Source organism: Scyliorhinus torazame, chromosome 15, assembly GCF_047496885.1.
Source record: "Scyliorhinus torazame isolate Kashiwa2021f chromosome 15, sScyTor2.1, whole genome shotgun sequence".
NCBI classification, from domain to species: Eukaryota; Metazoa; Chordata; class Chondrichthyes; order Carcharhiniformes; family Scyliorhinidae; genus Scyliorhinus; species Scyliorhinus torazame.
This window is the reverse complement of record NC_092721.1, coordinates 169,596,646-169,610,821: the sequence shown is the minus strand read 5'-3', so window position 1 is coordinate 169,610,821 and position 14,176 is coordinate 169,596,646. Positions and strand designations below refer to the sequence as shown.

Here is a 14,176-nt window from a genome sequence, read left to right as displayed (position 1 = left end):
ACCACCCTCTTGGTTGAAACAGCTTTTCCAACTCCCCTCTAATCCTTCCACTAATGACATTAAATCTACGTTCCCTGATTACTGACCTCTGTCCAGGACCCTCACAATTTTAACCACCTTGGTTAAATCTCCCCCCAGTCCCCCGTGTTTCAAAGGAATCAACCTTAGCCTATCCAGGTTTCCTCCTAGCTACACCTCCTAGTCCTGACAACAGAATCTTCTCGGAAACCTCTCCATGTGATCCCCCTTGATTTTATACAGGAGTTGCATTTAATTAGAATTTCCATGCTGGTATGTGTGGCAGAGATCAGAGACGAGACTTCATGGTGGATGGATGAAAGTGAAGAAACAGCACAACTGCAAGTTTATTAACATATAAAAATGGCAGTTCATTGGCAAGTTCTGAAGCTAGTATATACTAATTTGTCTACTGGCATTTTTAATTCATATGATTAAGTTTGAGGCGATCAAGCCACAAGAATTGGCAACACTTCAGCATGGTAGCATAGTGGTTAGCACAATTGCTTTACAGCTCCAGGGTCTCAGGTTCGATTCCTGGCTGGGTCACTGTCTGTGTGGAGTCTGCATGCTCTCCCCATGTGCGTGGGTTTCCTCCGGGTGCTCCGGTTTCCTCCCACAGTCAAAAGATGTGCGGGTTAGGTGGATTGGCCATGCTAAATTGCCCTTCGTGTCCAAAAAGGTTAAGTGGGGATTGCTGGGTTGCGGGGATAGGGTAGATACGTGGGCTTGCTGTTTGTAAGAGCCGGTGCAGACTCGATGGGCCGAATGGCCTCCTTCTGCACTGTAAATTCTATGATTTAGTGGAGGTGTTTTCTTGCATTAACAAGAGGCACTTGAACAGTTGCCATTTCCAAACTGATGTTGCAGGTACAAGATGTGCATCAACACCAGAAAAGCTCAAAATTAAACTTCCACAACTAAAGTTCGGAGGGTGCAGAAGACTGCAGTTTTATGTCATGTCCATATTCAAAACCTTCAACTGGACGTATGCTTGGTTTACTTCAATTTTATTTGAGGGCATGCGACTCTCTAACATCTTTCTTCTGGTCTGCTAGGTCTGTACAGCTTTCTCAGCGATGAGGACCTGTGGGAAAATTGCCCTTCAGCCTATTGTTTTAGACTGCCTTCAGTAGCTTCAGGCGAGTGACCTTCAATAAGCAACTACTCTCCCTCCAGTTTTATTTCCCACAATGCAGAGCCTGGTGCCTCGTCACAATGGGAAAAGTGAGACTGGAACTCAGTTGAATAGCAGGATCAAACCCATGACTTGCTACACCATTATGCAATGTGGGAGACCACATGACCTCATCACTTCCCTGCATTTGTTATTTCATCACTCTCAGGCATCAGTTTTCGCTCCCGATTTGCTGTCTAGTTTGGGTTTTAAGTGAATCCAAGCCTAAAATTTGTTTAAGCGCAAGATTAAAAAAATTTTTTTTAGAGTACCCAATTCTTTTTTTCCCAATTAAGGGGCAATTTAGCGTGGCCAATCCACCTAACCTGCACATCTTCGGGTTGTGGGGCTGAAACCCCCGCAGACACGGGGAGAATGTGCAAACACCACACAGACCCGGGGCTGGGATCGAACCTGGGTCCTGAGCTCCATAGGCAGCAGTGCTAACCACAGAGCCACCATGCCGCCCTTGTTTAACACAAGACAGACAGCAATTCATCAAGCAACTAGATTCAAATATGTACCTGAGTTCAGCTCTGCTGTCCATTTCAGACAGATTTCTCACAATTCTTTGGCAAAACCCATATGATAGGAATAGCACAGCATTCTCTGATATATGAGCCATTAGGGCCGGAGTAGTGCCTTGGTAGAATCCTCGAATGCCATGTTCCTTGTATGTCTTTACAGTACAGTCCAGAACATTTTTGTACATGTAGGAGAAGGTCTGCATCTTCACTTTTACCGTATCAAAGGGTTGACCCGTATAAACACAAGCAACTCCACCTGCAATTCACAATGTGCATAAACTTAACAAACAACCTCATTATTTTGGAAGCAAGGCTGGAAAATTTACTGTTTCTCTCTCCACTACTTGATCTGCTGCGCATTTCCAGCATTTTCTATTTTTATTTCAGATTTCCAGCATTTGCCATATTTTGCTTTAGTTTCACTATTTTGGAATCTTTGCAGACAGAAAGAACATATGCACACATTGCGTCTGTTTTGGCTAAATAAAATAAGTGATTTCAGTAGCTGCCTTGACCAGTGTTAAACTGCCTGGTTTAAATTTCAAACAATTTTTGGCAATTAACTATCAGTCACCATCAACTGTGCATTCGCCATGGAAAAGTCTCTACCAATCAGAGTCCATTTGCCAATCAATCAACACTCTTCTCAAATGTTTTTTCTCTTTACATGTGGTAATCTTGTGAATTGTCCTGATGAGTGAAAGACAGAAAACTTCAACAAATTCTCTTTTTTTCAGCAATACTCAAAACGTTCTGTACTACCCAAGGACTACTTTAGAATCTATTGTTACATTGTTCCATTCATTCATTTTCCATGTCAAGCTGGGCCTTCTTTCGTCGCTGTGACTTCAGTTTCAGACACCAGCCCACCAATGTGATGGTTGGAAAGTTTTTAGCAGGGGGCTTAGTTAATATGGCATCACAAACATCAATCCTAATGGCAGGAGAGAAAGAAAAAAGCTAAAATGACCACTTTAGGACATCTTAGATTTATAGCTTGTGCGTATAGTTTATGGAATTTTATGATCGGCATTGAATTTATTCCAAAAGGATTATAGAACTCTGCCAGATACACCATCAGTACTTCACCACAATCTCCAGGTAACCTGATGTTAGAGTGACAGTCTGACACTGCAATATAAATTGAATGATCACATGTCCCTAAAACTGATGCATATCATTGGGAGTGTTGCATTGTGGAGAATCAGTCCGCTTATTGGCACAAATCTAAATCCCTATAGCAGTGAGTAATTCATAGCTAGGATGAAAAGATCACAAAACCACAAGCTTTCCTCCAATATCATTGTTGTACGCCATCACCTGTGCTCGCTCAAAGACATCTGTATTTCAGAGGACGGGAGTGTTCGACCTTCCAAGTGCAAGTCATGTAGCGCTCGCGATGCCCCTTGGTCATGGCTGTGGCAACACCAGTGCAACAGTAGCTTCAGCTTCCAGCTAGGGCATTTTCTTTTTCAAAACACTGGCAAAAATCTTCCCATTTCCTGATCATTGGAGGTGGAATGTACGTGGGGAAGAAAACAACGGAAATCCTACCGCGCAGTGTCCTGAGAATTTAAACGTCCGACGAGCTGATTACATGCCAATCTTTGTGAATGTCTCTAACTCGGAGTTTGGGGTGGACAACTTGGGCTAGATATGCTCAATTTGTCTGCATACTTCCCCTGGAAATATTAGGCAGCTTAAAACTTGGTCCAACAGACAGTAGCTCAACTGACCATCAAAACCAACATCCACCACCAGCCAACCAGACTACCTAGTCACCCATCTGACCACTCACCCACCAACACTCATTCATTAAAAAGCTTACCTGAACACGACACTGTGCTACCCATTTCTCTGGTGCAGGGATCAGAAGAAATGCACAGTATTGTCGGGTCTATAAGAACTTCTCCGGTAACGACAGCTGATGCCCAACTTCCTGGGCGGCACAATGACAGAGTGGTTAGCACTAATGCCTCACAGCGCCAGGGACCCGGGTTTGATTCCGACCTTGGGTCACTGTCTGTGTGGAGTTTGCATTTTCTCCCAGTGTCTGTATGGGTTTCCTCCCACAGTTCAAAGATGTGCAGGTTAGGTGGATTGGCCATGCTAAATTACCCTTTAGTATCCAAAAGGTTAGATGGGGTTACTGGGTTAAGGGGATAGGGTGGGCCTGACCCTAGGTTGGATGCTCTTTCAGAGGATCGGTGCAGATTCGATGGGCCGAATGTTCTCCTTCTGCACTGTAGGAATTATATGATTCCTCACTTTGTATTTCAACAGATTTGAGATGAAGCTCACATTTCATTAGCTTCTGGTTACTTTTTGTATTTGCTCATTTCTTTCCTGGTGGGACTGGATCTCATAGTCAGCTGCAGTACATCGTACCAGAGAAGATTCTGGGCGGGATTCTCCACTCCCGCGCCGTCGACGGCGCGAATCGGCCCCGATCCTGACCGATTCAGGCCCTGACAATGGGCCAGGATTGGGGCCGCGTAATCTACACGCGCCAGGCCTTGTCGCCCGCGTAAAGGCGGCGCCGCATAGATGACGCGGCCGGCGCCACATAACAGATGTCATCCACGCATGGTTGCCGTCCTCTCTAAGTCCGCCCTGCAAGAAGATGTCTGACGGATCTTGCGGGGCCGCGGAGGGAAGGAGGTCCTCCTTCAGAGAGGACGGCCCGACGATCGGTGGGCACCGATCGCGGGCCACCCCACATTTGAGGTACCCCCTGGTGCAGGATCCCCCCTCGCCCCCCCAGCGTTCATGCACCGTTCCCGACGGCAGCGACCAGGTGTGGACGGCGCCGGGGGGAACCCGCCATTTTGGCCTGGTCGCTCAGCCCATCCGGGCCTGAGAATAGCGGGGGTGCCGGAGAATCGCCATTTTGGGTGTCTCCGGCGATTCTCCGGCCTGCGAAACTCAACCGGGCCATTCCCGCCGCTTGGGAGAATCGCGGGAGGGCGTCGGGACCGGCGTCCCGGGAAATCTTGGCGGCCCAGGCAATTCTCCCAACCGGCGCGGGAGTGGAGAATCTCGCCCTCAGTCTGATACAAAAACAGTACTCAAATAGTCTAATGAATTGTGGGCCTTTATCTCCAGCTGGTTGAAGTACAATATGCATCAGCTATAATTCATGTGTAGGGTATTGAGGAATATGGATCAAAGTTAGGTAAATGGAGTTGAAGTGCTGATCAGAGCTGATCTAACAATGGCGGAATAGGCTCGATGGGGCTAATAAAAATAATGCCAATCACGAATAATGATTTTTTTGACCCCGTATTTGGGTTTCAAAAACCTGAGGGCTGTCAAGAGTTAGGAAAGCTGTAGGAGAAAATACATTCTATTACCGTGTGATTCAAAAGCATGCGGTGCAGCTTGCAAATAATTCCAATCAACAGTAACACCTACTGGTCTATCAAAGGACTGCAGGGCAAAAACATTGTTAATCTTTCCACAACCCCACCAAGTTGCACTTCGGTAGACATTGTTGCAGACAATCCACAACTGTTTTAATTCCCCCTTCCCAACACTACTGAGTTGTCTGAACTATGTTGGTGTAAGTAGATGAAAGGGAATACATCTTAGATAAAATGTAACTACACGGACAGCTCTCAACCTTGATCCAATCTCTCACGTTTTGAAACACCAGCCCAGCAAAAGGGGAGGAAAAAGAAAACATTTTGCAAAAGGGTCAATGCAATATTCCTCATTCTCCAAGGTGCAGGAGGCTGCAAATGTACCAACACTGCACATCAGAGAGAGAGTCCTGCAGGAGAACGAATGGGCAATCTCTCAACAAGGAGAAGGTGTCCCAGTCAATAATGTCCATGTCAATAAAGTACTTTTTGAAGTGTTGTTATAAACTATACACATGCGCACGTTTGTTTTCTCTTTAAAAGGGTCAAGCTGCCGTTACCTGTTGCTCCTGCAGCGAGATCGATAGCACCTTGCACATGAGGCTTCAGCAATTTATTTTCCTGTGCCATGTTGGTTGGTCTTTTATCCTGTAAATGGCTCACTTAATAAATCCGAAAGGTGAAATTCTACAGAAAAATAAAATAAAAATAAGGTGGAAACATTCATTCAGTTGGTCATGGACTTTAAGCAAACAGCACAATAAACTAACAGCTTGAAATAATGAGAGAAAATTCTGGATGAAGTCAGCAGATCAGGCAGCATCTGTCGAGGGGTTAACAGAATTAACCATATGACTCTTCCTTACCAAGGACTCGAAATAACGCTTCCTCTCTCCACAGATGCTGACAGACCTGCTGAGTTTAGCCAGCGTTTTCTATTTTTAAATTCAGATTTCCAGCATCTGCAGTATTTTGCTTTTCAACTAATTGCCTATTTGTTTTCACGCTCAGAGAGCTCATCGACACTGGCACAGTCAAGAACATTTTCAGACACCAATCACAGGAAACAAAAGCATGCATCCCTAAAAGCATTTATTGAACAAAATAAGCCTATCAAATGGGAAATAGGACTGTCAGTTAGTTTGGTACATATAAACCAAAAATGTCTTGATCAAGTCACAGGATTTGAACCTAACATGCCAAAAGGTAAATTAGTGACCATGTCTGTTGTGTTATGCTTCTTCATGTAGCATAAGCTGCTTTCTTGATGTATACTCTGACAAAGGAAGGTTCAGACTTGGAGATAGGTTTAACACATTTATTGACAGTTAACAATTCTCCTACTTGAGTTCAACTCTCCTGCTGATCTTGCTATAGTAACTCAGTCTAACTAACCAGTCTGCTCTAATCCATGCGGTGGGTGTGATGATTCCTGATCTGCCCGTCTCTCTGAGTGTCGCCTATGGAAAGAGAAAGAGCATGTGTGCCCTGTCCTTTTATATGGGTTGCCCCCTTGTGGTAGTGTCACCTCTGGGTGTCTTGACTGCCCATTGGTCGTGTTCTATTCTAAGTGTTCATTAGCTGTATGTCTGCATGTCATGATGTCTCTGGTGCTCCCTCGTGTTTACTTAGTTGCAGTGTACCTACATTAACCCCTTGTGTATTTACAATGATGCATATCACCACAAATGTCCACTTCCTGAACAAAATGCAAGTGATAATTTGCTCCTCATCTTCTAGTTATATGATATAGTTGATTGCAGGCAATTACCCAACACACAGAGGGTCCTTGAGAGGCTCACAGGATTCTGAAACAACAAAGCCAGATTTGGTAACAAAGGTAAAATCGCCATAGTCCCAGATGTCCACAGGCTGCTTTCCCCTTTGAGGGGGGGGGGGAGGGGGGGAAGAGAGCAGACCAGTGAGGCGGTGATTAAACCTGAGGGTCATCACACCTCAAGCAAGGTGAGAAATTAAACTCCTACCACATACTTTCAAGATATGGAGACAGTCACAGACCAGAGACTGAGAAAAATAATGGAAACCCGTGAAGATTACTTCAGATACATGCCCAGAAACATCACCGGTGCGTGATGGAGAAATAACGGGGACTTCAAGGCAACATGAAGACAATATTCATCGAATTAGAGAAGGCTTATGACAGGACGCCTAGGAGGAAGTCCGCAGATGTGCTAGAATTCAGAGAAATGTGTGTGACTTTTACTGAACCTGTACATGTAGTGCCAGACATCACTAAGAAGCAGTTGGGGGCAGGGGGAGGTGTGGGGGGGGGGGGGGGGGGGGGCGCGAGGGGAGGAGGAGAAAGTAGTGACAATTTCAATGTCTTGGCTCCCACCAAGGATCAACATTGAACCCATTCCTCTTCCTGATTGTCATGGATACTGTAGCTGAGTAAGTGAGACAGGGAGTGCCAGTTTATAGATTACACTGAGCAATGTGATGGGGATGATTAGAACATGACCAAGTATCTGCAGAAAAGTCCTGGAAGACAGCGGTATGAAGATCAGCAGACCAAGGACTCAATTCATGGCCTGTCAGTTTGAGCTTAGGGAAGAGGATCAGAGTGAAAATGGGAAGATTATGGGTGAAAGCCCGGATAAAGTGAGTACTTTCAATACCCGGGGTCAGTGGTGGAAGACGGTGGAAGCTTGGGAATGGAATTTGAGCAACAAATTAGCTCTGGTTGAAGTAACTAGAAAAGGTGCGTTGGAGTGAATGCTGCAGGAAATGAAACAAAGAATCTACAAGACATTTGTGAGACCAGACTGGTTATATAATGCAGAAAGGTGGACAACATCAAGAAGAGAGGAACAAAGACTGGATATTATATGTGGATGCTGAGGTGGATGTGTGGAATAATGGGAAAATGACAAGATCAGTAACCAGGACATCAGGGGTTCAGTCCAGATTATGGAATTATCGACGAAGGTATTGTGTTCTGTAACATTGCCATTGCAATGATGTATACAGAACATCCAGTTGCTTAACTGGAACAACGATTTATTGACGAACACGTGGAAAGATAACAAACAGATTACTATACAGACAAAGTTACTATGCGGGTTTGGTAAACGCTCCAGGAGCTATCCTCTGTGCGACTGTCTACCATCTGTATGCCTTACTACCATCTGGCGAGTCTCCCACATCATGTGACCGATGTCTGACGCCACCAACTGGTTGGAGGTCGCATTACTAACTATGTACAAAACTATTCAGAGAGTATCCAAAAAGAGACAAACGCAATCATGGTCTGTTGCAGAGCGAGAGGGGAAATGTGCTGTGGGAAGAGCTGGAAATGTTAAGAATTGAGGAGAATTAAGATTTTTAAAAACTGAAATTGGCATAAAATAAAATGAAGGCATAAATGCAGCTGTTTGAAGGGGGTTGATATGCAAATTAGCATACCAGTGGGAAAGAGAGGAATTACCTGTGTGACTCAAGGGAAAACAATGGGATTCAGAAGAGGTTACTTCAAAGTGGAGAGGTAAGGGAATTGGCACATTTGGGCTAAAAGCCAGATCCACAGGGTGGGTAACATCAAAGGTAAAAATGATATATCCATAGAGATAACAGGAGAAAGGGACACAGTATAAGCAGCTGCCATCACAGCCACGCGCAGCTGCAGAAAACAGTTTTCCTGGAAACAAGTCATCTCTAAAAGTGGCTGGGTAAAATGCAAAACTCAAATAGAGCAGATTATGCCTTTGCTAAAACTGAAGACCATTTCCCCAAGCGTTAACAAGTAACCTTTGCATGGTAACTATTGGTAACTAACTAAATGTAGCTCATAGAGTTATAGAAGTCCGAGAACACGCACAAACAGACTCAAAAACAGCTTCTTCCCCACTGTCACCAGACTCCTAAATGACCCTCTTATGGACTGACCTCATTAACACTACACCCCTTTTTGCTTCATCCAATGCCAGTGCTTATGTAATTACATTGTATACCTTGTGTTGCCCTATTATGTATTTTCTTTTATTCCCTTTTCTCCTCATGTACTTAATGATCTGTTGAGCTGCTCGCAGAAAAATACTTTTCACTGTACCTCGGTACACGTGACAATAAACAAATCCAATCCAATCCAATATAAAATTGGATGTTGCTTGGAAAAAAGGGCCAGAGAGTCCAGGAAACATAAGTAGTTGGAAGCAAAGGGGTAACTTCATGTGATACTGTGTGTGCATAAACATCAGTGTAGTTAAGTATACTGTTGTAATGTATTCTAGTCCTTCTTGTAATATTCTTAATTAACTGACTGGACTGTTCCTCCCTGGTTTGCATATCTTTTCCCACAGCAGAGCAAATTGAAAATATACACCACTAAAGAACCGTTGTTTCAAGTTGCTCTTCTGGGATTTGGGATTACCTCGCATTGAACATCAGCGAGGGTCTTAACAGAAATGGGACTGCCAGGAAGTGCAGGAGGAAGGCCTAAGACCAGAGGCGAGAGACTAAAACACAGAGGGGCTGGAAGAAGGAGGAGTGATTCACAAGAGGAGATGGTGAAGGGGATCAACTGGCCCCATGTAAATGGAAGAAACTAACCAGAGTTAGTGTTTCATTAATTTATCCAGGAGGGTAATTGAGTCAGCATGTTAAAATTTCCATTAACATTAGTTTTGTTTGCAGTATAATTTGAAAACAGTTAAGAGTATCAATTCAGGCCTTATTGTAAATACCTTATCACATGTTTTCTCAATTCCTTTGATGTATTTGCTATAACAAACACACAGTGGCTACTTACGTCTGGTTCTCAAACCAGATCAATTCTGTTGACGACAAAATGTTAAGAAACAGACGCAATGCCCTTGGCCCAGGTCACCTTGTGTCCATTGTACTGAATACATGAATGAGGGCACCCCGGAAAAGGTCATATTTAAACAAGTTATTCAGGATTTAACTAGGGATGTAGTCTTATTCTTTAAACTTGTTGACTTATATTATGTTTCTCTTTAAATTGATCTTTTCTAAACATTTGACTTTTCAAAATTTGGCTATTGCTAGCGATGTGTATCCTTTATAAAGATTGACATTTATGACTGAACAGAGAGACTTTGATCTGTTTTTCTGTGGAACTATGCTCAGGAGATATTTACAAAAGCATAGAAAAGCACTGGGAACAAATGTTACATTAGCAGCCCAGGGTGGAAGTTAGCATTCCCCATTTCAGAAAGGAAATGCAGCTTGCTCTCATCAAAGGAAGATTGTAAAATGTTATCAGTTTTAATATACTCCACCAAGAATTGTTGGTGGTAAGCTCCAGCCAAGTAATGTTCCTACAAGGTGGTGAATATACACAAAATGCACTTGGAATAACTCAGGCCGTTACTAGCAAACGGTGGCACAATGGTCAGCGCTGCTGCCTCTGCGCCAGGGATGTGTGTTAAATTCTGGCCTTGCGCGACTGTCTGTGTGGAGTTTACACTTTCTCCCCGTGTCTGCGTGGGTTTCATCCGGGTGCTCCGGTTTCCTCCCACAGTCCAAAGATGTGCAGCCAAAAGACAAAATGCTGGGAAATCTCAGCAGGTCTGCCAGCATCTGTAGGGAACAAAAAGAGCTAACTTTGAGTCCAGATGACCCTTTGTTGAAGCTCAAAGATGCGCAGGTTAGGTGGATTAGCCATGCTAAATTACCCCTTCGTGCCCAGGGATGTACAGGCTAGGTTACAGGGATAGGATGAGGAGTGGGCATAAGTAGTATGTTCTTTCAGCAGATCGGTGCAGACAGGATGGGCTGAATGCCCTCCTTAGACAGATAGATAGAATTTACAGTGCAGGACGTCATTCAGCCCATCGAGTCTACACAGGCCCTTGAAAGAGCACCCTACCTAAGCCCACACCTCCACCCTATCCCTGTAACCCCACACAACCGGATTGATTGATTTGTATTGTCACATGTACCGAAGTACAGTGAAAATTATTTGTCTGCGGCCAAGGGAACGTACACAGTAAGTACATGATAGACAAAAGAATAATCAACAGAGTGCATTGACAGTGGTACATCAACAAATAGTGATTGGTTACAGTGCGGAACAAGGCCAAACAAGAGCAGCATAGGGCGTCATGAATAGTGTTCTTACAGGGAACAGATCAGTCCAAGGGAGAGTGGTTGTGGAGTCTAGTAACTGTGGGGAAAACCCTGTTCTTATGTCTGGATGTGCGGGTCTTCAGACTTTTGTATCTTCTGCCTGATGGAAGGGTCTGGACACTATGGACACCTTTGAACACTATGGAGCAATTTAGCATGGCCAATTCACCCAACCCGCACATCTTTGGACTGTGGAAGCAAACCGGAGCACCCAGTGGAAACCCACGCAGACACAGGGAGAACTGCACTGTAGGAATTCTATGGTTCTATTCTGTGGTTCTAAATGGCATGCCAGACTTCACAGGAAGTTTGTGGCTAGTTTTTGTAGTTAAATCTGAGTATTTGCTGTAAAACCTAAAATACCAGGATAAGTACATTAGAACTAAAACCCACCCCAAACCTTTGTGTCTAAATATAGTCAGTTTCATTGTGGAACCTCCCACAGCTCAACAGAAAGAGAGAACCATATGTTTGAGTCATATGCTATTTGCGTCACCACTATGGCCAGAAATCTGAAAAGTAGAAAGAAGGATGGTATATGCGCAACTGGCCAAATAGAAATTGTAGCTTTGACGGATTTCCTCCCTCAGCCTCTACATTCAGTAATTTTATACCATGGTCAGCCCTTGACTTGATCTTCTGGTTGACCTTCCATTTTCCAACCTCTATAAACTTGAGCTTCCAATTTCCTAACTCGTGCCAAGTCACATTAACCTATCATCCATTTGCTCACCAACCTATGTTGGCTCCAATGTCCAGCACCTCAATTTAAAAATTCTCTTCCTCATTTTCTAATCGCTGCATGCATTTTCCCTTGCTCACCTCAAGTCTCCTTTAACCTACAACCTTCTGCAATCCTCTAAATTCTGTCCCCTTGTGCATCCCCAATTTTAATCGCTCCACCATTGGCAGGTGTACCTTCAGCTACCTGGGCCCTCAGCTCTGGAATTAGCGAAACGCCTCAAGTTCCCTACCCCTCTCTCAGAGTTCTCCTGAGAACCTGCCTATTTAACCAACCTTTGGTCAACTGTCCTTATCTGGCTTGATAGCCAATTTTCTTTGAGTAGACTGTGAATTATATTAAGGAAATTGTATAAATGCAATTGATCACAGAATGTATTGATTTTATTACTGAATATCTTATATCAAGGGGCCTAGTTTTGAACTCTCCAACAAATGGAAGTATCTTCACTACTTCTGTCCTAACCTCCATCATTTTACGGCCTCTATTAGATCGCCCCTTGGCCTTTTTGCTTGCAGAAAAAAAAAACAATCCCAGTTTGTGCAATTTTTCCCAATAGCCTCCATTTTGGTGTCATTCCAGTAGGTCTTTTTTACATCTTCCTCCAGTGCCTCTATATCTGATTTAGCACAGTGGGATAAACAGCTGGCTTGTAATACAGAACAAGGCCAGCAGCGCGGGTTCAATTCCCGTACCGGCCTACCCGAACAGGTGTCGGAATGTGGCGACTAGGGGCTTTTCACAGTAACTTCATTGAAGCCGACTTCTGACAATAAACGATTATTATCCTTTTTGTAATAATGAATGCCGTTGTTGTACCGAGTATTCCAAATGTAGTGCAAACAAGATTCTACACAAGCTCAACATTTCCTCCAAGAGGATTAGAAATGAGTCAAGAGTTGCTGTGGCAACACACACTTTACATGCACGTTGTAGTCTGGAGCTGTGACAGTAGGGACTCTGAAGTTCTTCCCATCACATGACTGGCCAGGAATCCCTCCCACCCTTATTACCAATCATTGTGTGTGTTGAAAGGATTTGCAAGTAGAAACGCAACCTATTTGGCTGCATTATGAACACACATTTCTTTGCCATCAAACCCTGGGTGAGATTCAAACCTGGAGGTTACAACACAGGAACAAAAAAGGCTACCTACTACAGCACACATCTCCCTATTTGCATTTTTACAGCCCTGTTCATTTGTGTTGGTATCCGAATGATTTGTGACTCTGTTCTCCTAAGTTGCTTTGCTCTGAGTGAGGCACTGCTTAGGTTAAACAGGACCTCCTCATGTGTAAGGATGAGCCTGATACAGTTTAAGGTAGTGCACAGGGTGCATATGCCGCAGGCGAAAACAAGTGGGTTCTTCCAGGGGGTAGTAGATGAGTGTGAGAGGTGTGGGCGGGGACCAGCGAGTCACGCGCACATGTTATGGGGTTGCAAAACATTGGGAAGATTCTGGGCGGAGAGTGTTCACAGTCTTAGCCAGGATAGCGGAGGACGAGGTGCACCCGGACCCTTTGGTGGCGATATTTGGGGTTTCAGAGAAGCCGGTGCTTATGGAGGAGGAAGGTCGATGTCATGACCTTCGTCTCTCTTGATTGCACAGTGGAGAAATGTGGAGTGGCAGTCGCCAAGGAGCCTCTGGCATGCTTCTTCGTCATACAAAAATGGACTATTAGGTGTGGTGGTCCTGCTTTTTACAATGTAAATAGGAAAAGATTGCTTTTAAGGAAAAGCTAGCTGTCAGTTATTGTTGCTACAAATTGCATCACTAAAGCAGGCCCCTTTAAGGGGGGGGGGGGGGAAATGTGACCTGTCGGGCCAACTTGGGTGGAGCTTGTGAATGCTGGGGCCGAGTGGGGCTTTACTGTTAGCTAGAAGTCACGGAGGCGGTAGCCTTTATCGCACTCTGTAAATTCAAGGAAGCTATTAGCCTTAACTAAACCATTTATTCATTAATGCACTTCGAGAGGTTGCCAGTGTTTCTAGATGCTACATTTGGCAACAAGGATCAATCAAAATGCCTTCCTACCGCCACAAGAAATCTGGAGAGCAGATCGTGTGTGGAAGGAAGCCTTTCATTTGAAGCAAACTCCTTCGGCAGTCTGAGTGTCAAAGTGCCCTTTTTTGGGAAACTGAAGCCATTTGATCCTAACATAGAACAGTGGGTCAATGCTTTCATTATTTGAAAACATTTTTTTTTAAGACCAATAAAAATGTCTGGGGGGGGGGGGGG

General features: G+C 44.3%; 1 protein-coding gene across 2 annotated transcripts in view; it reads right to left on the bottom strand.

Annotated features, from left to right (window-relative positions):
* The window catches only part of LOC140391973 (mitochondrial ornithine transporter 1-like), a 106,269-nt gene that overhangs the window by 14,928 nt on the left and 77,165 nt on the right, over nucleotides 1-14,176 (bottom strand). For both annotated transcript variants that reach the window (XM_072477079.1, XM_072477078.1), the window contains exons 2-3: nucleotides 5,645-5,771; nucleotides 1,720-1,978 (exon numbers count right to left, since the gene is read on the bottom strand). In XM_072477079.1, coding sequence (XP_072333180.1) covers nucleotides 1,720-1,978; nucleotides 5,645-5,714 — 329 coding nt within the window. In that variant the 5' untranslated portion in view covers nucleotides 5,715-5,771. The remainder of the gene's footprint in view (nucleotides 1-1,719; nucleotides 1,979-5,644; nucleotides 5,772-14,176) is intronic.